The sequence below is a fragment of the Pelophylax lessonae genome, assembly GCF_965119305.1.
Source record: "Pelophylax lessonae genome assembly, chromosome: 1".
Lineage (NCBI taxonomy): Eukaryota > Metazoa > Chordata > Amphibia > Anura > Ranidae > Pelophylax > Pelophylax lessonae.
This window is the reverse complement of record NC_138768.1, coordinates 692,830,666-692,855,168: the sequence shown is the minus strand read 5'-3', so window position 1 is coordinate 692,855,168 and position 24,503 is coordinate 692,830,666. Positions and strand designations below refer to the sequence as shown.

Genomic DNA, 24,503 nt, shown 5'->3' with positions numbered 1-24,503 from the left:
AGGAAATCCTGTTCCCACACCCTCAGGTATAGGTTGGCGTAGGACGGGGCACAGCTAGTCCCAATCGCTAAGTCACATACCTGGAGGTAGTGGGGTCCTTTAAATGAAAACACATTGTGATACAATATATATTCAAGCATTTGTAGGATAAATTAATTGAACTTCCAGTCCTCCATGCTGTGTTGGCATAGAACATATCTAACTGCAGAGAGTCCTTTGTCATGTGGAATACTGTTGTACAGTGATTCCACATCTATGGTTACTAAGAAAACTGTTTCCAGTATCTCTATGTCATCTAGCATTTGTAGAAGATGTACTGTATTGTGTCTTTTGTGTGTGATGCCAAACTTGTGACATGAGGTCTCAAGTGTGCATCAATTACTTGGCTCACCCCCTTCGAGATACATCCCCTTCAAGAGACAATTGGTCTCCCTGGGGGATTAATCATATCTTATGGGCTTTTGGGAGTGCATAAAATGTAGGTGTACAAGGATGTTTCGTACGTATGCACAGTACTCCCATAGTTCACTGGAAATTATTCCCTCATTGATTGCTGCATCCACCAATTTAAAAAAAAAATTTCTTGGTGAAGTGTGTCAATCAATGCTAACTGGATCTTGTTTAAGCATTTTCCATTTTTAAGATCTTTTGAGACATGTTTGTGTATCTCTCATTGTCCATTAGGACAATATTTCCCGCTTTATCTGATGGTTTGATTGTTATTTTCCCATTATTATGGAGTGATTTTAGTGTCCTTGGTTGTTTGCTTTACAAATAATGCTAATGAGGGATTTTGATTTATTGGTGGAAATGTATGTGATTGCTTGTGAACTTTTTGCATGGGAGATTCCTGTATTTCCTCTTCACTGTATTTACAGTATGTCACAAAAGTGAGTACACCCCTCACATTTTTGTAAAGATTTTATTATATCTTTCATGTGACAACACTGAAGAAATGACTCTTTTCTACAATGTAAAGTAGTGAGTGTACAGCTTGTATAACAGTGTACATTTGCTATCCCCTAAAAACAACTCAACACACAGCTATTAATGTCTAAACTGCTGGCAACAAAAGTGAGTACACCCCTAAGTTAAAATGTCCAATATGGGCCCAAAGTGTCAATATTTTGTGTGGCCACTATTATTTTCCAGCACTGCTTTAACCCTCTTGGGCATGGAGTTCACCAGAGCTTCACAGGTTGCCGCTGGAGTCCTTTTCCATTCCTCCATGACGACATCACAAAGCAGGTGGATGTAAGAGACCTTGTGATCCTCCACCCTCCCTTTGAGGATCCCCAACAGATGCTCAATAGGGTTTAGGTCTGGTGATGGACATGCTTGGCCAGTCCATCACCTTTAGCAAGGCAGGGGTCGTCTTGGAGGTGTGTTTGGGGTCGTTATCATGTTGGAATACTGCCCTTTGGCTCAGTCTCTGAGGGGAGGGGATCATGCTCTGCTTTAGTATGTCACAGTACATGTTGGCATTCGTGGTTCCCTCAATGAACTATAGCTCCCCAATACCCGCAGCACTCATGCAGTCCTTGACCATGACACTCCCACCATCATGCTTGACTGTAGGCAAGACAAACTTGTATTTGTACTCCTCACTTGGTTGTCGACCCACACGCTTGACACCAAATAGGTTTACCTTGGTCTCATCAGACCACAGGAAATTGTTCCAGTAATCCATGTCCTTAGTCTGCTTGTCTTTAGCAAACTGTTTGCGGGCTTTCTTGTGCATCATCTTTTCTTTCTGGGACGACAACCATGCAGAAAAATTTGATGCAGTGTGTGGCGTATAGTCTAAGCACTGACAGGCTGACCCCCCACCCCTTCAACCTCTGCAGCAATGCTGGCAGCACTCATACATCTTTTTCCCAAAGACAACCTCTAGATGTGACACTGAGCATGTGCCCTCAACCACTTTGGTCGACCATGGCAAGGCCTGTTCTGAGTGGAACCTGTCCTGTTAAACCGCTGTATGGTTTTGGCCACCGTGCTGCAGCTCAGTTTCAGGGTCTTGGCAATCTTCTTATAGCCTAGGCCATCTGTACGTAGAGCAAAAATTATTTTTTTCAGATCCTCAGAGAGTTCTTTGCCGTGAGGTGCCATGTTGAACTTCCAGTTACCAGTATGAGAGAGTGAGAGTGATAACACCAAATTTACTACACCTGCTCCTCATTCACACCTGAGACCTTGTAACACTAACGAGTCACATGACACCGGGGAGGGAAAATGGCTAATTGGCCCCAATTTGGACATTTTCACTTAGGTGTGTACTCACTTTTGTTGCCAGCTGTTTTGACATTAATGGCTGTGTGTTGAGTTATTTTGAGGGAACAGCAAATTGAAACTGTTATACAAGCTGTACACTTATTACTTTACATTTTAATTTCTACAGTGTTGTCACATGAAAAGATAAAACATTTACAAAAATGTGAGGAGTGTACTCACTTTTGGGAGATTCTTAATATATATATATATATATATATATATATATATATATATACACACAGTAAGAATAATAAAATGGCAATTCAGTGTGATGCTTTCTTGTGCAGATTATGGCTTGCATATAACTGATTATAAAAAATGTATACGAAATAGGATCTTCACCCACATGCACAAGGGCTCCAGGAATGTGTATGTGCAAGAAAGTGGTTTTAAGATCTTCTCTAAATGGTACAGGACCCCTGATATTTTGCACAAATTTTCGTCGGACACATCTCCTATGTGCTGGAGGTGCAACACTCACACCGGTACTCTGCTTCACATCTGGTGGGACTGCCCTCTTATAAAACCCTTCTGGCAGGAGGTCCACTCTCTTATTAAACACATCACCACCTACTCCCCAGCCTTTTCCCCGGCTCAGTACCTCCTCCACCATACGCCCATCCCACAAAAAGCATACAAGAAATCATTGACTCTCCATCTCATCAACGCAGCGAGAATTAGCGTTCCATGACGCTGGTTGTCGCCCCATCCTCCCACTGTAGCGGACTGGCTCCGCAGAGTGGGTAGGATAGCGGAGATGGAAGACCTGAACCATCAAGTCCACAACTCCCCTGACAAATTTTACACCACCTGGGCCACTTGGCTACACTTCTCCTTCTCCTCCGAATATAGTAAACTACTAGGCACGGCAGGCTAACTGGTAGCTTTCTCCCTCTTTCAGTCGTAGATGTGACGGGATCTTCCGTTTTTATACCCCCCCCTTTTTTTTTTCTCTCTTTCTTTTTCTCCTTCACCCTGCTTTCTTCTCTCCTCCTTAATCACCCCTCCTGTTCCTGTCTCATCGCCACACTCCCACCCCTTTTGTTCTACCCTCTTATCTCTCCCCCCATCCACTAAAATATTGTGGACGACCTAGTAGTCCACATGCACCTACCAATTATCCACCCTCTCCAACATTCCCTTCTGCTTGATCCCCATGTTCCCTCTATCTCCGAGCATGGTCCTCTCACAGCCCCTCTCGGGCGCACGTTCGTTGACCGCGGACACAGTGTGTTCTCCTTGGGGGTGTCTGCCCCCCCCCCCGTTCGTGTACCCAGGGGCCTCCTAAGTTTCCATCGAATGGACCGCATTTCTCTCTCATACCGCCAAGGGATCCCACAGTGCCTTTTGCCTTCAGGGCGTGCATTCCCTATCAGTCCGAACCCTTCTTGTTACTCAAACGCTTTCCCTATTGCTCATATTGCCTTGACTTTCTGGACTAGCTCATGTGCCTCTTTTATACGTTTCAATAGGTTCTTTGTTGTTGACTATGTGCCGCTTGTCACGTGTTATTGCTACAACTACTGAGGTTCGTTTAAACTGCATTTTGGTTTTCTCTAAATTTTGTATACGCATTCAATGTGACCTTCCCTGTATGCCTATAAAAATTTTCAATAAAATGTTTAAAAAAAAAAAAAAAAAGTATACGAAAACATTTAACAAATTTGAAAATAATTGACCTACAGAATTATATGACACATTGTTTATTTTACATTCTAGGCTCTTGTAAATCAAGTAGTGGCCACAGTAATGAATCAGTTCACCAAAGATCTACCAAAAGGACTTGCATTATGTGGGGTTTTCACAAGAGATTATCGATGTGACACACTGAACTGCCAGGTTGGTATCTTTTTATTATTATAGAAAGACACGCGAAAAAGTACTTCATTACAGATGGATTAACATTGTGGTACTTAAACCATACCTCCCAATTTTCTGAAATTATAGGGTAATGCCTTTTCCCATACAGTTTGTAGGCAAAGGGCATGTCCCTGATATAACCTCACATGGATCACAAAGATGTAATATGACAGAAAATGACTGGCTAAACCAAACAAGATTTGAACTCTATTTTTCCTTTTATATTGGCTTTTCAGAATAACAAGTACAGAGGTTGGATAAAACATTTAGTGAAGCATAACACTTCAGAGTAAAATAGTACAATTTGTATAGAGGTCAATACATTAGGGAATTGGTCTCTTAAGATGAACAGTCAGTTCAAATGAGGGACAGTGGGAGCTATGCCTAATTTTTTGGGGTAGAATAGCTTTAAATGGGAATTTACCTAAAACAGATTTTTTTTTTTTATAATCCAATTTGTATATTCACTGCATGGCAGAGTTTGCTGACACAACAAAACGGAAAATTTATATCAAATACTTACCGTAATTTTCCTTTCCTGATGGACTTCATGGCAGCATACGTATCGGGTTTGGCCCGCCTCCAAGCCTACCCATAGGACATCACTCATAAATCTTTGCACCTGTTCAGCACACGTGTTCTGTAACTATCCTCCTCAGAATTGGGGAGGGAACTCCTGCTGCCATGGAGTCCATCAGGAAAGGAAAATTACGGTAAGTATTTGATATAAATTTTCAGTTTTCCTGACAGTCTCCATGGCAGCATACGTGTTGGGAAATAACTCACCGTACACAAAAGGGTGGGCAGGTGCTGAACAAAAGTTTAATTTTACTCTGTCAAACAGACAGGAATTGTAAACCAAAGTTAACAGAAGAAAGAGCCGCCGGCTCAACACAATAGCGAGACAAAAAAGTATTTATAGAGGACCAGGACGCTGCTCTACAAATCACTTCAGGCGAGACGTGTCTGGACACTGCCCAGGACGTAGAGACACTCAGAGTTGAATGAGCCGTAATCGCCACTGGAGGGGTCAAGCACTTAGCCCTATAAGCCCATTGGATAGTTTGGATGATCCAAGAAGAGATGGATCTTGAAGAAGCCCGAAGACCCTTGTTCTTTCCACTGAAAGTGACAAACAAATGATCTGACTGTCGAAAGGAGACCGTAGCTTCCAGATACTGCTTGAGGCAATTTCCAACATCCAGCGGATGGACAGAAGAATCTTCTTCTTGCCTAAAAGGTAGGCAGAACTATTTCAGTGTTTTCATGAAAAACTGAAGTAACCTTCGGTCTAGCCTCCAGCATAGGGATTAATACTACCCTGTCTGGAAAGAAGGTTAGAAAGGGCTCCTGTGCCCCTAAAGCTCCAATTTCAGATACTCTCTTTGTCGACGTAATGGCTACCAGGAACACGGTCATCAATGTCAACTCCTTGATGGTAAGAGTTTCATCTGTGTCACGTAATTGTTGTGATAGAAAGTCCAGAACTAAGGGGAGATCCCACTTGGGAAACCTTGGCTTCTTCTGGGGCCTGAGTCTCATTGCCCCTTTGAAGAATTGTCAGACTAGCGTATGGGTAGCCCAAGAAATGCCGGTAAAAGCTGAAATAGCCGACACCTGAACTCTCAGAGAACTCACTGATAGAGGAAGATCTAGACCAGACTGTAGAAAGCTTAGCACATCCTGAATCCTGATGGATGAATGAGGGTTGAACCTAGTGGCCAGATGCGAGGAAAATCTTGACCAAATTCTCTCATACACTTTATGAGTTGAACTCTGTCTGGCACTCAAAAGTGTAGAGATGGCCTCTTCAGGGCACCCTAAGGCTTGTAGCCTTCCCCTCTCAACAGCCAAACCTTCAGATGCAGCCGGGCTGGACAAGGATGCAATAAGGTGCCTTGAGATAGTAGATCTTGCCTGAGAGGCAGCGGAATCGGTTCCTGAACGCTGAGAAGTGTTAGCAGAGGGAACCAAGGCCTGTTGGGCCAGAATGGAATCACCGCCACTATTTCCGCTTCTTCCGACCTCAGTCTCCGGAGAAAGTGAAGGATTATGGGAACTGGGGGAAAGGCATATGCCCTGTTGAACCTCCAACAATCCGTGAGGGCATCCATCCCCAGAGCCTGAGGATCCCTGAACCTCGCACAGTATTTTTTCAACCTGCGGTTGCGAGGAGAGGCAAACAGGTCTACCCCTGTGGAGAACCCCAGGCTCAGGATCCACTCGAAGACCTCCTCGTGGAGAGACCACTCGTTGTTGTCCAACTGCACACGAGATAGAAAGTCGGCTTGGACACCTTGGACTCCCGGAACATACACTGCTGACAGGTCGGACAAGTTCTTTTGAGCCCAGACCATAATTGGCTCCACCTCTCGCAGCAAGGACCAACTGCGTGTCCCTCCTTGCTTCCTTATGTATGCGACTGCTGAGGTGTTGTCCAGTCTTAGCATCACTGGAAGACCTTTTGTCAAGTGAGGGAACGCTTTCAAAGCTTGAAGGGCCGCCCGTAGCTCCAGAATGTTGGACACTATCCCCTGGGAGGGGAATTTCCATTTGCCCTGGGCCACTTCCGAGAGGCAATGAGCCCCCAACCTGTGCTGCTGGCATCCAATGTTATCACAACCCATGAGGTCTGTACAAGAGAATGACAGCACAGAAGATGCTCCCGCTGCAGCCACCATGGAAGACTTGCTCTCATGGCCGGGGTCAGGAAGATGGTCTGATCCAGATGCCAGGTGTCCCATTGACGAATAAAGCCTTTTTGGAATGGCCTCATTCTCCATAGGGCCCACTTTACCATGGGAGCTACAGCCACCATGGTCCCGATAATTCTCAAGCACTGACGCGCTTGGAGGTGAGGTGAATCCTGTCCCTGACCACCGTGATTTTCTCCTCCGGAAGGGACACTGTCGCTGTCAGTGTATTGAACAAGGCCCCGAGGTAAACGAGAGACTGGGTGGGAATTAGATGACTTTAGATTTAGCAGCCACCCAAACATCTGAAGGGTGGACACCACCTGGTCCAGGTGCTTCAACAGCTGAGATTTGTCTTGGGACAAGAGGAGCTAGCACAGCCAGCAAAACTTTCGAGAAGGTTCGTGGAGAAGTGGAGAGCCCGAAGGGGAGGCAAGTGAACTGAAGGTGTAATTGATTGATGGAAAACCGGAGGTATTTCTGGAAATCTTCTGCAACAGGGACATTGAAATAGGCGTCCTTTAAGTCTATAGACACCATCCAGTCCGCAGGTTGGACCGCCTGTTGAATAGAAAGAAGAGTTTCCATCTTTCCTTTCTGATGAATTGATTTAGAAAGGTCAGATCGATGACTGGCCTCCATGTTCCATTTTTCTTGCGAACCAAGAAAAGAGGGGAATAGATTCCCTGGAACGACAGCCCCTTGAGAAACTAGTGACTCTATGTAGGAAAATAGTGCCTGGCGCTTCTCTCCTGAGGGTGGCAGGGAGGTAGGAAGAAACCTTGATCTTGGAGTTTCTCTGAAAGTCCACTTGTGCCAGTCCAGGAGTCTCGGATTGAGGCCGCCCAGACATGCCGGAAGTGTAGCAACCGAGCCCACACCCGACATGCCTGAGCGGGCCCAATCTCAAAAAGACTTGGTCGTATCACGTTCACCGGAGGGGACACTCTAAGAAGGTTTCCGCGAGGAGGTTTGTCATGCTCTCCAGTTGCGACCAAATTCTTTGCCAGGCCTATAGGTACATGCTTCCCTGGCACGGTCAGGAACATACCTTCTGGGTTGTCCTTTCCTTGGATTGAGAGGGCGTCAATCCTGAGGGAGAAACCCAGACCTGCCGCCCGTGGCCCTGGTTATCGCCTCATCCAGCTTATTCCCAAAGAGGGAGGAGCCTCCAAAAGGAATACGGCACCAGACTTGTTTGGAAGCTGGGTCAGCCATCCAAGGGCGGAGCCACAAAGCCCTCTTGGCCATTACTGAGGACAGCATAACCCTGGCCAACAGACGTATAAGGTCAATAGATGCCTCCCCCAGAAAAGATGAAGCCATCTTAAGTTCCTGAATCGGGGAACTTCTGGCAGCCTCCTCAGAAAGGCTCCGTAAGGACTCATCCACTGAGTCAGACCACAACTTCATTGCTTTGGATAATGAGGCTAAGGCCAGTGCCGGCTTGCAGGACATTACCGCCTGCAGGCTATTACCGCCTTTTAAGATCAGAATCCATCCTCCTATCCAAAGGATCTTTAAAGGAGGCTGTGTCCTCTAGTGGGAGGGTCACATGTTTGACCAGCCTCATGACTGCGGCATCCACCAAGGGAGGAGATTCTAGATATTTTACATCTTCTTCCTTGAAAGGATATAACTGGGTCATTTTGGAAAGCATGGAATTCTTCCTTTCCACTTTATTCCATTCTTCAGTAATGATATCCCCTAATTCACCCAGAAAAGGGAAGTTGAGTCGCTCTTTGCAGAGCTGCTTAAAGAATCTCTTCTGTTTTGGCGGAGAAAACAGCCGAGTCTTCCCAATTCAGGGTCTCTCTTACCGCTCTGACTAAGGAGGGGACGAGAGCATACTCAAATCCCAAGCAGGGATCTTCAACCTCTGAATCACTCTCTGACAGGAAAGTTGACAGGTGACTAGGTTGAGAGGTTTCAGGATCTTCCCTAGGCTGTCTTCCAAGGGGAGGGCTTGGAGGAGTCACTTCCGGGCTCTGCGCCCGACCTACTCCCAAGTCTGTCAGGGAATCCTTGACGACCCTCTTGACTAGGGCTTCCAGTCGCTGGTCTGGATTGTTCCTCTCTCCCGCAGCTTGAGAGAAGCATTTGTCACACATTGACTTGCTTTCAGGGACACGTGCACCACAACCCCAACAGCCCACTCTATCTGGCCGTCGTGAGGGGCCCGCTGAGGCAGATGATTTCTCACGATGATGGGAGACTGACTGTGACCTCCGAGCAGATCTCGAGGAGGAGTGCCGGTGGTGAGAACTTGAGCGATGCTCACTCTTGCGTGAGGAATGCCGTTCAGACCTAGGAGGGCTGTAAAACAAAGGAACAAAGCAAGACAAACAGGGAGCCAGGACATAAATGATGCCCTAATCCCCCCCTCTCTACACACCCCGACCCCCAAGCCCCGCATACCTATTAAGGGCGGGCTGAGGGCGAGGAGGCTTCCATCTGGCGCTGACCTGCAGGGATGAGCCGGACAACGGGATCAGAGAGGAAGAAAGAGGAGAGGGGGAACAACTCCCAAAAACCTGGGGCCGGTACTCACCAGGAAGACCGTATGGGCAAATGCAGAGCAGCAGCAGATGCCGCAGGTAGACACACCGAGAAACCGACAGCAAAATACCGACTTCCAGCAGCAGAGTGTATGATCTACACACTCTGCTGACACCTGAAGGGTTTTAAATATGGCACCCGCTGACATCATGAAGCGGCGCCGAAAAACCCTACTGCACATGCTCCACATCGTCACTGAGCATGTGCGAGAACCAAGCCTCGTTCTGAGGTGCCTACACATGCTCAGTAGCCCTAGCCACCAGGAAATAAGGTAAAAACATACAAAACCAGCTGAAATAAAAACTTAAACTGCCATGGAGTTAAACAAATATGACAGGCAAGGGGTACTCACGACCACCAACGAACCGCTAGCCACCAGGGATGGATGAGCATACAGCACACACTGGACTTCATGATTCTTTAGGGTACAGGCCACACGCAGCAGCTGGGCTTTTTGGCCAAGGTGCACGTCAGAAGAATCTTCGCCCCTGCTCCATACCCCAGCTGGGGCTTATTGGAGAACTCAATACCCGAATGGTAGAGACATCCATCTCCTGGGATCCATCTTCAGGTAGGATACATGTAAACCATTAGGAGGACAAAAAAGGAACACGTGTGCTGAACAGGTGCAAAGATTTATGAGAGTGATGTCCTATGGGTAGGTTTGGAGGCGGGCCCAAACCCGATACGTATGCTGCCATGGAGTCTGTCAGGAAACATGTTTTAACAATCATAGTATGTTTTGTCAGCTGCACTGAGAGGCCTCAGTGAGGCTACATGTGTTTGGTCAAATTTCTCTGAAGTAAATCCTAAATATGGCTTAGTGGAGAATAAAGAGTGTGGAAAAGGTGGAGAGGGAAATAAATGTAGTAGATTTGTTAGAGGGGGACTGAAGGGTTGGGGAGGGAGGGGGTAGAGAATATAAATGAGTGGAGGCTTAAACAATTTTTTAGAAGAGCAATAGTGTGGTCTAGAAAGGGTTAGGGGATGTAGGAGGCAAATCATAGAGTTTAGGGATTTTGGTTTGTTTTAAATATGAGGGATGTAAACTCATGGGAGTTTTAAAATTAGGCTGGAGAACCCAGGTTTGGGTAAAACTTTAAAATCTATCGTCCTAATTTGATAACTTAATTTGATTTGATAGGTCCTGGAAACATGGACGCTTTGAAATTAGATATAAGGTGCTAGAGCATGCTGGTTTCTTTTTAGTTTCTTTTTATATCATTGTTGTTATTGTTGTCATTTAGTATTGTGGCAATTGTGTTAATATAAAGAACCTGAATATTGGGCTAGCAGCTTATACATACCAAAGAGCTTCCACATTCACCTCATTTTGTAAAAAGTGCATTTAGAATTGTAGCACAACACCATAATATTCAACTCCCAAAGACAAATTTATTGCAATGAATGTATTGCAATGATAGACTGTTTGCAAAGCCAAAGTGTTTAGCAAACTATAACTCTGCCCCCTTCAACTGGAAATAAGAAAACGAGCTGTTGAGGGATCCTCAGTGGACTGGCTGCTTGAACCAGCTGCTGAGAGGTATTGAACATATTCTTAACCCTTAAATAAGATCCACCTACATCCTGATAATTGAGTCCACGTGCACTGTTATATAGAGTACAACTATAGATAACATATGAAGCCATCCTCTAACTAGAAGATAAATCGCAACAGCAAAAAAAAAAAGGAATTTGGAGAGAGCAATAGAAGGTACTTTTCTGTGTTGGACTCGCCAAAAGTTTTAACTGAACAGGAGCATCTATCCTTAAACATTAAACATAGTGTTAAGGAACTTCACTTCCACCTTGCCAAATTATATGTGAGACCTCAGAAGATCTCTCCTGCCGTGATCTCTCCTTTTTTTTAATGATATTCCCCTCCCGAAAGTCTCTGATGCCCAAAGGGAAATGCTACAGGTGGACATCATGGAAGACGAGATTAAACATACCATAAAAGACTTAAAAACGCATAAGTGGGCAGATCCTGACGGTTTCACGGCCCTATTCTACAAAAAGGTTATTGATATCTTAGCCCCTGTCCTGACACGAACCTGCACTCAACTTCGCCACGACAGTCAACTTACCCCAGAGATGCTTAAAGTCCACATAATCATGATCCCCAAGCCTGGGAAAGACACTCAAACGTGGTCTAATTATCGCCCCATTTCTGTACTAAATGTGGACATGAAAATACTAACCAAGACCCTGGCCACCAGGCTAAATCTCTTACTTCCAGCCTTAATCCATAAAAACCAGATTGGCTTTGTGGCCTGGCGCCAGGCTTCGGATAATGTGAGATGTACCATTCTCCTGACACACTACACTTGGCAACGTACTAAAGAACTGGAGTTTAATTTGTTTGATATGAGCAAAGCATTTGATACACTCTACTGGTCTTATATGCACCTAGCTTTGCAGCGCTGGGGGTTGAGTGATGAATTATTGAAATGGATCTTAGCCACATATGACATTCCTTAGGCAACTGTGTGCTATCAGGGTATAGAATCAAACCCTTTTCCTATTCGCGGCATTACATCACAGGGGTGTCCCCTGTTGCCCATCTTCTTCATTTTTGCATTAGAACCCTTGGCTGTTCGTATATACCAAAATCCAGATATCAAGGGCCTGAAACTGGTGGGCATACATTACAAGTCAGCCCTTTTTGCTGATGACATTTTGTTTTTTCTCACATCTCCACATATTTCTCTCCCGAACCTTATGTTCCTCTTTTTCTGCCTTGCTGGACTTTCCTATCTTCACAAGATCTTGTCTAAATATATGGCTGTGAGTATTGGTCTCTCTCCAGCCACACTTCAAATGAGCCAAACCTAATTGTCCTTTCAGTGGACGCAAACTCTTCTTATTTGGGAATCATAGTCACCTCTGACTACGACTTTTTAAAACGCGCCAACATTCCCCTTGTTGCTCCAACATCTTCGTGGCCTACTCTCCTCTTGGAGCCATAAGTTGTTATCCTGGTTTGGCCGAGCACATGCTATCAAGATGTCTAACTTACCGAAATTACTATATTCTTTCCGTATGCGCCTAATGCGCTCACCCCCCCACATACTTTGTATCTTGCAGGCACAAATTCTGACCTTTCTCTCTGGGATAAGATGTGACCACATTTTAATTGCTCTACCGTTCTTGTATCCGTGAAGGCCTTGGGGTTCCTCATATTCAATTTTTTTTTCCTAAACAGCCCAGATTGCCCTGTTGCTCCAAATTTTCTTGGCATCTTACCTCTTTGAGCTATGACTGACACCATTAATGTACATCTTGTCCCCTTGACCTCTCTTATTTGGCTTCCCACATCTTCCCACCCAAAGCCACTTAATTTTATCCCTGCACATACATTATTTGTTTGGGATTCTACTAAATAGTCGTTGAGCTTGATATCCCCTTACTTTCCGCTCCTTCCCTTCTTTGACTTACCCCTGTTTCCTCCAGGTATGACCGATAGAGTTGTATTAATTGGTGGATTTACCATGGATTGGGAACGGTGCACTCGATGCTTAATAGTATTTGCACCTTTGATCAGCTACGGGAGACCCACCAGCTTCCCATGAGTCAGTTTTTCCATTACCTTCAGCTGTGCCACTTTGTTGAGTCACTAACTGGGAAGCACACTCCCCAGAGAACCCTCATGGGCTTTGAGCCCCTCTGTAAATCTTCAGCGACCACTATAGGTGCGCTGTCCCTAAATAAGGCTTCTGATGCCATGCCATCTTACTGTACCTGTTGAAACCGAGATCTTAACAAGACCCTTCCATCGGAATATTGGGCATCACATCGGCAAGCCATTTCAAAATGCTCTCGCAATGTCAAAACCCTTGAAAACTCATATAAAGTCCTCCACTGATGGTATTTTACACCAGCAAGTATTGCCAAATATGTCCCTACCTATAGGCCCTCTTGTTTTCGCTGCTGTGGGGTAACGATGACATGCTTTACATATGGTGGTCCTGCCCAGTGACGAGTCACCTATGGATTAGGGTGTATAATTAGAAATGGCCTTGCAGTTCGCGGCGAACTTTGCTCGTTCGCTGTCTGCCGATCATGCGAACATATGCCAATGTTTGCGGCCGCCATATTCTTTTACATTGTGAGGAACTTTGACCCATGACACATCCATCAAGCGGTACAGGACAGCCAATTGAGACATTTCAGCACATGGACATACCCCCTACCTTATAAATAGACCTGACCTGGCTGCCATTTTACATTCTGCCTTTTGTCAGTGTAGGGAGAGGTTTGCTGCGTGGAGCAGGGACAGATTGTCAGTGACACAAATCGCTCGGTAATAGGTCCACAAAAGTCCTTTTAAGGACTGGTATAGGTGTACTGTCTAAGTGTCTATATTCTGTCTTTTGTCAGTGTAGGGAGAGGTTGCTGTGGGGAGCAAGGACAGATTGTCAGTGACACAGACAAAGTCCTTTTAAGGACTGGTATAGGTGTACTGTCTAAGTGTCTATATTCTGTCTTTTGTCAGTGTAGGGAGAGGTTTGCTGTGGGGAGCAGGGACAGACTGTCAGTGCCGGTTCACACTGATGCGATGTGAACCACCATGCAATCCGATTCTGCTGCGGACCAAAAAAAGGGTCCTGTGCGTGTTCACTGCGATTGCGGTACAAATTCAGCCATACAAACTGTATGGCTGAATTTGCACCGCACAGACATTGCATGTAACTTTAGGAGCAGTGCCGGTTCACACTGATGTGATCACAGAGATTGCATGTAATTCAGAGCGCACTGCTCCTAAAATTACATGCGATGTCTGTGCGGTGCAAATTCAGCCATACAATTTTGTATGGCTGAATTCGCACCGCAATTGCAGTGAACACGCACAGGACCCTTTTTTTGGTCCGCAGCAGAATCAGATTGCATGGTGGTTCACACCAGTGCGATCCGATTCTGTGCAAACTCTCAGTTAACTTTGGATTGACACCCCCAGCGTATCGCATATGGCAGTGTGAACTGCCTGTGCTGCGGATGCGATGCGGGAACATGCAGATATATTTTCAGTGTTCCCGCATCGCATCAGTGAGAACCGGCACTGAGTGACACAAATCGATTGGTAATAGGTCCACAAAAGTCCTTTAAAGGACTGGTATAGGTGTACTATTGTTTGGTGTGCAGTATAAAGGGGTGTAATACACTTATAATATACTTTCTAATATAGAAAGCATATTAGAGTGTATTTGGGTACTGCAGAAATTTTGCCTCTTTCGCTGCGTTAACTCTGCTACACACAGTGACAAAAGTTACTAGAAAATATTTTTCATAATTGGTGTGATAAACCAGTGGCCCCCCAAAACGACAGATTGAAGCGGGGTGTTATATACCTTCTTCCACATATACTGCGCTTCTCTAGAGACTTTTGTCCCAGGGTCATTTAAAAAATGACAGGCAGAGGAAGAGGCAGGCCCTTCCGCAGGGGTGGTAGGGGTAGGGCAGGAGCACCAGGTCGGAGCCAAAGTGTGAATTTGCAGAAGTTGCATTCAATTACGTCAAATGATGCACCAGACTTGGTTGAGTGGCTCACTCAGCCTTCCTCTTCTGCACCCTCCTCATCCTCTCTATCTGCACCCTCTTCATTCTCTGCTGTGTGCACCCCCAAAGACACCACCACCAACACCATCACTACCATCTACCCTCCGCTTGAGTCACAGGAATTATTTTCCAATCCATCACAAGACATTTACGATGCGCAGCCATTCTTGGCATCGGATCAGGAAGAGTACCCAGATCAACCGAAGGAGGTTGGTCCCTGCTGTTGCTGCCTACTCCAAGATCTCTAATGTTAGTGGTGGGGAAGGTGACGTCGATGATGCAGAGGCAAATTTCTGCAGTACCCAAATACACTGTTATGAAAGTATATTGTTATATATCACCCCCGCTTCAATCTGTCGTTTTGGGGGGCCACTGGTCTATCACTCCAGTTATAATACTTTTTTCTAATTGCGTTTGTCACTCTTTGTAGTTGTAGTATCGCTGCAGAACCGCTCACCAGTCACAATACTGCACAATACAAATCCACTATAATATGCTTTCTATATTCATCCAGCATTGCGACTTCCTCATCTTCCTGCTCCTGCCCCTGCCCCTCGACGGCTTGATCAATGACACGATGCAATGCACGCCCCAGAAAGAAGGAGTAAGGTACCATGTCACTGATAGCACCCTGACCAGTTTGGTGATCTCATCAAATGGCCGCAGAAGTCTGCATGCGTCGCGCATGAGCAGCCACTGGCGCAGTGAAAAAAAACCAAGCTCCCCAGAACCTGTCCTGTCGCAGAGTTCGTACAGGTAGTCGTTAACTGCACCTTTCTGCTGGAGCAGCCTATCAAGCATATACAAGGTTGAGTTCCATCGCGTCGGGCAGTCACAGATAAGACGTCTGACGGGCAGGTTGTGTCACCGCTGAATGTCAGCAAGGCAAGCCATGGCTGTGTAAGATCTTCTGAAATGAGCCGAGATTTTCCTGGCCTGCTGCAAGATGTCCTGGACCCCAGGGTATTTGACAATGAATCGCTGTATGACCAAGTTCAGGACGTGTGCCATGCATGGCACGTGTGTAATTTTGCCCTGTTTCAGCGTGCTCAGCAGATTGGCACCGTTGTCGCACACCACTTTACCAACTGTCAAATTGAGCGGTGTTAGCCACTGATCTGCTTGTGAATGCAAAGCTGAAAGGAGTGCAGGACCAGTGTGGCTTTTGGCTTCCAGGCACAACAGACGCAGCACAGCATGGCAACATCTCACTTGGCATGCCGAATAGGTTCTGGGGATCTTGGGCGGCGCAGCGGAAAAAACGGTAGCAGCGGAAAAGGAGGAGTCAGCCGAGGAGGAGAGGGAGGATGGAGTAGGAGGAGGAGAAGAAGAGGCAGGCCTGCATGCAATCCGTGGCGGTAAAACCAAATCTACACGGGTGCCACGGGTTACATGCTTGACGGCCGTCAGAAGGTTCACCCGGCAGACAGTAAGTTATATACCTTCCCTGCCCGTGTTTGCTAGACCACGTGCCTGTGGTCAGATGTATCTTGGCACCGACACTGTGTGCCAGAGATACATTCACTTGCCGCTGAACATGGCCATATAGCTCTGGGATGCTCTTCTACGAGAAATATTTCCTTTCTGGGACCTTCCATAGTGGTGTTCCAATGGCCACAAATTTTCGAAAGGCCTCCGAGTCCACCAGTTTATATGGCAGTAGTTGGCGGGCTATCAGTTCTGACAAGCCAGCGGTCAACCGTTGGGCAAGAGGGTTATCCGGCGTCATAATTTTTTTACGCTCGAACATTTGGGCCACAGAAGCCTGCCTTTTTCTAGAAAAATGTGAGGACGGCATGATGGAAGGTGGAGTGGAGGACAATTGTGAGGAGAGAGGAGAAGAAGGAGAAGGAGAAGAGGCTGGATGGTGAGAGCCTGGAGTGTGGCTTTGTGGGATCTGACGGCGTTGCTCCCACTGGGCTCAGTGATGGGAGTCCAGGTGCCTTCTTAGGCCCCTTTCACACAGGCGGACCGTTCAGATCCACCTGTCCGTTTCTGAACAGTCCCCCCATGCATGTCTATGGGGCATCGGATGTCAGCGGAGACATTTCTGCTGACATCCGATCCGATCTGTACATGCTTATTTGTCTTGAAATGTTCTTATCCACCCCTGCGTGGGTGTGTTATGTCTGACTTCTGACCAGTCAATGACTTCATTGGAATGCTATGTGTATGGTTTTACTCATGTAGGTGTCAAATTGTTTTCCTTCTATTAAACGTTTTGGTGACTTTTCAAATTTAAGAATATATGCTTCAATATAATTTTTTAAACTAGAGTTCAGTGTTACTTTAAATGCATATAGGTTTACAGTTTCAACTTTTTATACTATTTGTGGAGCTTCTTTGTTTACACCTCCGTAGCACTGCACAGCCACGAAACACAAAAGTTTCCTGGTCCAGCAAATCAGTCACCACCTCAACTCTTTGGACTGAAGAATGAACCAGCATTATCACCTCAGTCAGGTGGAGTTCCAGGAAGGAGTAAACCTGAAACAGAGAATAATAAAGCTGAGCCAGGAAGTAGTCGACTAAAGTGGAATGCCAGCCAGATTCTAACTAAGCCTAAACCACCCCCATTCCAAGACTATTCTATCTACCCTGTAAAAGAAAAGATGTCTGTACTTGCCTATTCTGAAGCTGCTCTGGTTCAGTCACGTAAGCAGGTCCCAGTGCCTACTTCAGTGTAGAGGAGAGGCAGTGACAACGGCTGCAGAGCTTGGGTGATGACGTAACTGATGACATAACCCATAGACTTACTCTGGGGCATTTTTGTCAGCTGTCCCTCCTCTACACTAAAGCAGGCGCTGGCACCCAATAATGTGATCGGACCACAGTAGCTTCAGAATAGGTAAGTATAAACCTATTTTCTTTTGGAGGGTAGATAGAATACTCAAAGAATGGGGGTGGGAGTAGGTTTAGGCTAAGGCCCCTTTCACACATACGGTCCGTTTGTTTGTTTTTCATCCATCCGTTGACGGATGAAAAACGGACATCAATGCATCTCTATGTAAAAACGGATGACAATGGATGATCATCCGTTAACATCCGTTTTCATCCGCTTCCGTCAATGTCCATTTTTTGGAACGGATGAATGCCCTATTTTTCATCCGTCAAAAAAAAAACGGATCGTACCAAAAAACGGATGTAAACGGACAAACGGTCAGTTTTTAATCCGTTTTTGCATTGGTAGTGGATGTAAAAAAAAAACGGATGAAAAAACGGATGAAAAAAACGGATGAACAAAACGGATGAAAAAACGGATGAAAAATCGGATGAAAAATCGGATGAAAAATCGGATGAAAAAACGGATGATAAACATTTTGACGTGATTGAACTGATGAACTGAACGGACTGTATGTGTGAAAGGGGCCTTAGTTAGAATTTAACTGGAATTCCACTTTAATCTTCCTAGCTGTGCATTTGGCAGGGGTGTAGAGCAAGCTTGAGCAAATTACAAATTATTTGGCAAGTAAAACAGTAAATGTATAGGTTTGCTGCAATTCACTAAACAGTGAAAGAGGTACCAAACCCATTTGTACGAGCTTTAATATATGGGAAGTGAAAAATAGCATTAACATTGTGGTTTACATATAACATTATTTGAATGATTCTAAATACTTTTTTTTAAATCTTGTGTAAACCAGGCACATGATCATTTTCAGGTTCCTCTGCAACAATGGGCAATATGTGGGCGGAGCTCATTCCCTGCTTGTGTTGTGCCCTGCCCACATCACTGTAGGATCCTGTTCTTTGCTTGGGATTGCACAGAGCTCATGGGCTGTCACAAGACTATTTGTAAAAGAAAAAAAATATCATTACATTTTTTTAAAAAAAGCCAATATAATAATTTTTGCTTAGTTAGTTATCATTCATATACATAAGAACTAAATTCTTTAAAATCTTCTCGGCTGCCCCACGTGATATTCCTGTAGGCTTTTGAGGTGGCTCCAAAACTGTAATTGACAGAGATGTATAGTAACTAAGTAGAGCTACTTCACTACTGTACTTAAGTACCGAAAGGTGGTATCTGTACTTTCCTGGAGTAGAATTTTTTTCTCCTACTTCCACTTTTACTTCACTACATTTTTTCAATGATTTCAATACTTCTACTCTGATATTTTTTTTTTGTGCAGCATAGTTACTCGTTACAATTATACAAATTACCACTGCCAGAACAGTAGATGGCAGGTTTCATGAAGCTCAAAACATGTGTATTATCAGCGCATACGAAAATAAAAGCTACTGTATGTATTAATAAAAGCTACATTTGAAATAATAAAAAGCAATATGATGTTCAAACTTTTGACTTCTTTCTTTAATAACTACATAACACAGTACTTGTACTTTTACTTTCAGTACTTGAGTAGCAATTTTTTTTTCAAAACTACTGGTACTTTTACTTTCAGTACTTGAGTAGCAAAATTTAAAAAAAAACTACTTGCAATACTTAAGTACAAAAAATGTTGAATACTTTAGTACTTCTACTCAAGTCACTTTTTGATCGAGCACTTCCACTTCTACTCAAGTCACTTTTTGATCGAGCACTTGTACTTTTACTCAAGTATGTGTTTTGAGTACTTTATACAACTCTGGTAATTGATAACTGCTTCTCCTTCTTGTCAGCCACCCCATGTGGCACTCCTGAACGTATAGAGTGTCACATTTTTTTTAAAAAATGTTTTTGCCATTTAGATCGATTTTATTCCCAATAACTAATCAAGTGACTGGCTGAGGAGCGCTCAGCTGTCAACTACAATTATGCCAGAGCCACCCATCATGATGTGCAGGAATGTCAAATGGGTCAGCTGGGGAAAGAGGAAGCGCAGGGCTTCCCAACAAAGAAAATAGAGCATACACACAGAGAGCAGCAACCCAGAAAACAGGGGATCTGCTGGGTATAGCATTGCCACTCTAAATAAAGAAGCCGCATAGTAGTTATCTGGTGATCCTGCATTGACAGAATCACTAGGTAATTACTTTCTACAAATCAATTTTTTAACAAATTTTTACTACTCATAGTTAAGGAAAATAATTTGGAGCCAAAGGGGAAAAAAATAAATGTTTGGATTCAATTACACTTTAAACAGAGGTACGCTGAAATGCATGAAAATTACAGTTTTTTTTTTTTTTTTTTAAATAACTGCCCCTACAGCATAAAAATGCATCCTTATAAAATAATAAAAAAGCAGGGCATTTGGTCTTTTTTCTGCCTTCACTCTTCTATGTCTCTATGTAATATGTTTTTTTGCAGGTGTTAGTAACAGTGCCACAGTGCTTGGAAATCCTTCTATTATCTCCACATCGACAGGCATGGGTGAACAGAATCAAGTATATGATATTTGATGAGGTACATTGTACTATAACACTGTACAGGTGGTAAATATTGCTGAAAAAACTCCAACAAATGTTTTCAAAGTTTAAAAGTCCAATAAATGATCCAGTAAATATATAAAGTGAGTCTCTTGTGCAACCAGTGCCAATTTCCAAACAAAAAGTGCAAGTGCTCAGCGTGATGATTGCTCAGTCTGCTCAGTAGTGCTCAGTGTAGCTTTGATTTCACCATGACAAATAGTAAGATTCAATCACTTACCAAATAGCGTGGGTCATGTGTGCCTTATGGCACCACGACCAACCAGGCTTAAGTAGCCTTCCAGGCTAAGATGGAGTCTCCTTGTGGCTTTCTTCAGGTGGACAGGATGGTGGGCTCCCCCTCTCTCTCCTCTCCCCTCAGGCCAGGAAAAAATATATAAGACAAAAAGGAGCTCCGGATAGTGTAATATCTTTGGTATGAGTTTATTTTTCAATTTGAGTAAAAAGTACAGGATAGTGTGCAATATAAGCAAAAAAATTTTTATAGATATAAATGGGGTATTTGCCAGATTTAAGGGCCAAAAAACGGCCGCTCGCGAACGTGTGTATCGGCACAAACCGACTGCAGGGGAACGAGCAGGAGGACTTCTGGCTTGCGTTCCACCTGCGTCACACGTCACGTACGCTGTGCGTTCCAAACTTACGTGTTTCGTCACATCCGGTGACGTCTTCGAGATGATCTATACATTTTTTTTGCTTATATTGCTTATATTGCACCACGACCAGCTTAAGCCTGGCTGGTCGTGGTGCCATAAGGCACACATGACCCACGCTATTTGGTAAGTGATTGAATCTTACTATTTGTCATGGTGAAATCAAAGCTACACTGAGCACTACTGAGCGGACTGAGCAATCATCACGCTGAGCACTTGCACTTTTTGTTTGGAAATTGGCACTGTTTGCACAAGAGACTCACTTTATATATTTACTGGATGATTTATTGGACTTTTAAACTTTGAAAACATTTGTTGGAGTTTTTTCTTATAATTTATATTTTTAATTGCTATATGAAATTTTTTTTATATATATGAATTTTATTATTTGCATTTACCACTATATTGTCACTATTATCACTTTTATGAATTTTATATATACCGATTCATATTAATTTTCTATCTATATATTGGTTTTAAGCAAGCGCTATAGGTAGTCACTATAGACTATTTACAACACACGTTTCCTTATTTCTATAGCAGCTGCTATAAATGCACAATTTTGTATTTATTTAAATCACTTGTTTGATATTCATATATTTATTCACATATTTATAATTGAACACCTGGCACAGGGCATATACTAACAGTATATTCCTTACATAACAAATATTGCTGAAGCATCAGGATTTTATATTTCAGTGGTGCACTGGTAGTTTGAGGTATAGAGCTCTTCTTACAGAGAGCAATGACTTACTCCAACATCAGATTACACTTCCCTGTAATCCAAACACTAACTCTCCTTCATATAAATATAACCCCTGCTTTACACTCTCACCTTTTCTATGTTGGAATAATCTGCAACGACTTTCCTGCATTGAAAATACAACTGCCAAGATCCAGTTGCAGAATCTTTTGTGGTCAGTTTAATGGGAGTTCTAGTAGGGGCTGTTGGGACAGTAGAAGCCTACAGTGGAGATTGAGGAGTATAGGCATATTGCATGTTTCGAGCACTGTAAAGATTTATTATTAAAAAGCATACGTTAACAAAAACAACTATATTAAAATAACCGGACAACAGGGATATCATGAAAGTCTTTACCTAATTGGAAATATGTAAATATATTTTTATTCCAGGTGCATTGCTTGGGAGGAGAGATTGGAGCAGAAGTCTGGGAACACATATTGGCGATGGTTTGCTGTCCATTCCTGGCATTGTCTGCAACAATTAGCAATCCAGAACATCTAACTGAGTACATGTTAACTATATTTATGTTATTCATTACATTCTGTTGTCCTGACAATAAATTGCTTGAACTGTTAAATGGATATTAAACCAAAATCAAAAATGTAAAATATTGCAGCGTACCAGATTTTAGATGCGTGACTGGATTACTTTTCTTTTTTTAGGCTTTTTCCCTTGATTTTCACCTGGTGATTTGACTAGTAAGTCTGTTATTTTTCATCTTCCTTTAACCACCTCCCACCCGGCCACTGTACATATACGGCCGGGTGGGAGTCTTTTCCTTCTGATCGGACATTCCTGAACGTCCTGCAGAAGGAGCGAGATCGCGCCGCCGCAGGCACGCGCAGCGGCGCGATCTCGATGTGCCTGTGTCCCTCGGACACAGAGCAACAAGTTTTGGCAGGAGGGCCCTGTGATTGGCCCTCCTGATCACATGACGACTGTGTCCAATCACAGCCATCATGTAATGTAAATACAGCCGTTGTAACGGCTTTGATCTCTTCTTCTCCTCACACAGATCCTGTCAGTGAGGAGAAGAAGATGATCTGTGCTGCAGCCAGGGGATCAGTGAGTTTTAGTAATTACTCACTGATCACAGGGGGGTCTGTGCTGGTAATCAGAACATTGATTACCAGTGCAGCCCTGAGGGGGGGGGGGTGCCACTAGAGCCACCAGGGATGCCCACCCATGACCACCAGGGATGCCCACCATGACCACCAGGGGTGGCAATCAGGGCTCAGAGAGCCTGCAAGTGGTGCCCTCCCTATCAGTGTTGCCCACCAATGCCATCTATCAGTGCTGCCCACCAGTGCCCATTATTGCCATCTATCAGTGCCGCCCACCAGTGCCCATTATTGCCCACCAGTGCTGCCTATCAATGCCCATCAGTGCCGCCCATTAGTGCCGCCTATCAGTGCCGATCAGTGCCTCCTATCAGTGCCCATCAGTGCTGCCTATCAGTGCTGCCTATCAGTGCCCATCAGCACTGCCTATCAGTACCCACCAATGCTGCATATCAGTGCTACCTATCAGTGCCACATATCAGTGCCCATAAGTGCTGCATATCAGTGCTACCTATCAGTGCCCATCAGTGCTGCATATCAGTGCCACCCCATCAGTGCCCATCAGTGCTGAATATCAGTGCCACCCCATCAGTTCCACCCCATCGGTGCCTCCTCATCAGTGCATGTCAGTGCGGCCTCATCAGTGCTCATCAGTGCAGGAAAAAACATATCTATTTACAAAATGTTATAACATAAACAAAAAAACTTTTTTTTTTCAAACTTTTCAGTCTTTTTTTATTTGTGCACCAAAAATGAAAAAACCTAGCGGTGATCAAATACCACCAAAAGAAAGCTCTATTTGTGGGTAAAAAATGACACAAATTTGGTTTAGGTACAGTGTTGCATGACCGCGCAATTGTCATTCAAAATGCAACAGCGCTAAAAGCTGAAAATTGGTCTTGGAAAGAAGGGGGTTTAAGTGCCCAGTATTGAGGTGGTTAATAGAGCTGTCCAGCAAAAGTGGCAGTTAGAGGGATGAGTCAAATCATTAACCACTGAAAGGCGTGCTTACAATGGTCAGCTTTTATTCATACATGTGAAACTTGTATTCCAAAAGGGAAAGACAGTTTGTTGAAACTGCTTATAAAGTGTTAGCTGGAGTTAGGCTTTATTTGTTAGTCAAGTCCATCTAAATCTGCTAATGCATCAAACACTATCCTCTCCAAATGAATTACTGAAATACTGCTTTCCAAGGGTGTCTCTAATGCTCCTTCATCCAGAATGGAGACACCTCAAGGCAGGAAGTGTGTTACTAGCAGGATCACCAGTTAAAAAATAAAGGTAAAAACTCCTTTACAAAAATAAAGAAAGCAAATGTAGCCACCATGTTTAGGAATTGGTAAGTTGCAATATATTACATTTTTGTTTTTGAGAATAATAACGCTTTAAGTATGTGGCTATATAAAATCAAGAAAAGCAATGATGAGAAGATGTGAAAGATCTTAGTGTTGCTTATAATAGTCAGTCTTAACTAAACACTTGTCATTATTCTTTTCACATCCCTGCAGTCTGAGCAAAGATGTACACGTGTATTACTTGTCTTTATTCTATGTACAGGGCCAGGCTTTTGGCCCATGAAGATGCATCAGTTTAACATCAGTTTGAGATGGTTCCAAACCCATTCAGAATTCATTGGAAGGTGCATTTGAAGGTGTTCATTCAAGCAGGTTTTGAAGTGAACAAAAGCCTGTTAAAAAGCATTCAAAGAGCTTTGCTACCCTATTTCTAC

General features: G+C 44.0%; 1 protein-coding gene across 1 annotated transcript in view; it reads left to right on the top strand.

The window, feature by feature from the left end:
- The window catches only part of DDX60 (DExD/H-box helicase 60), a 189,553-nt gene that overhangs the window by 81,375 nt on the left and 83,675 nt on the right, over nt 1–24,503 (top strand). The window contains exons 17-19 of the mRNA XM_082244137.1: nt 3,994–4,113; nt 20,194–20,289; nt 22,103–22,218. Of these exons, the coding sequence (XP_082100263.1) occupies nt 3,994–4,113; nt 20,194–20,289; nt 22,103–22,218 (332 nt within the window). The remainder of the gene's footprint in view (nt 1–3,993; nt 4,114–20,193; nt 20,290–22,102; nt 22,219–24,503) is intronic.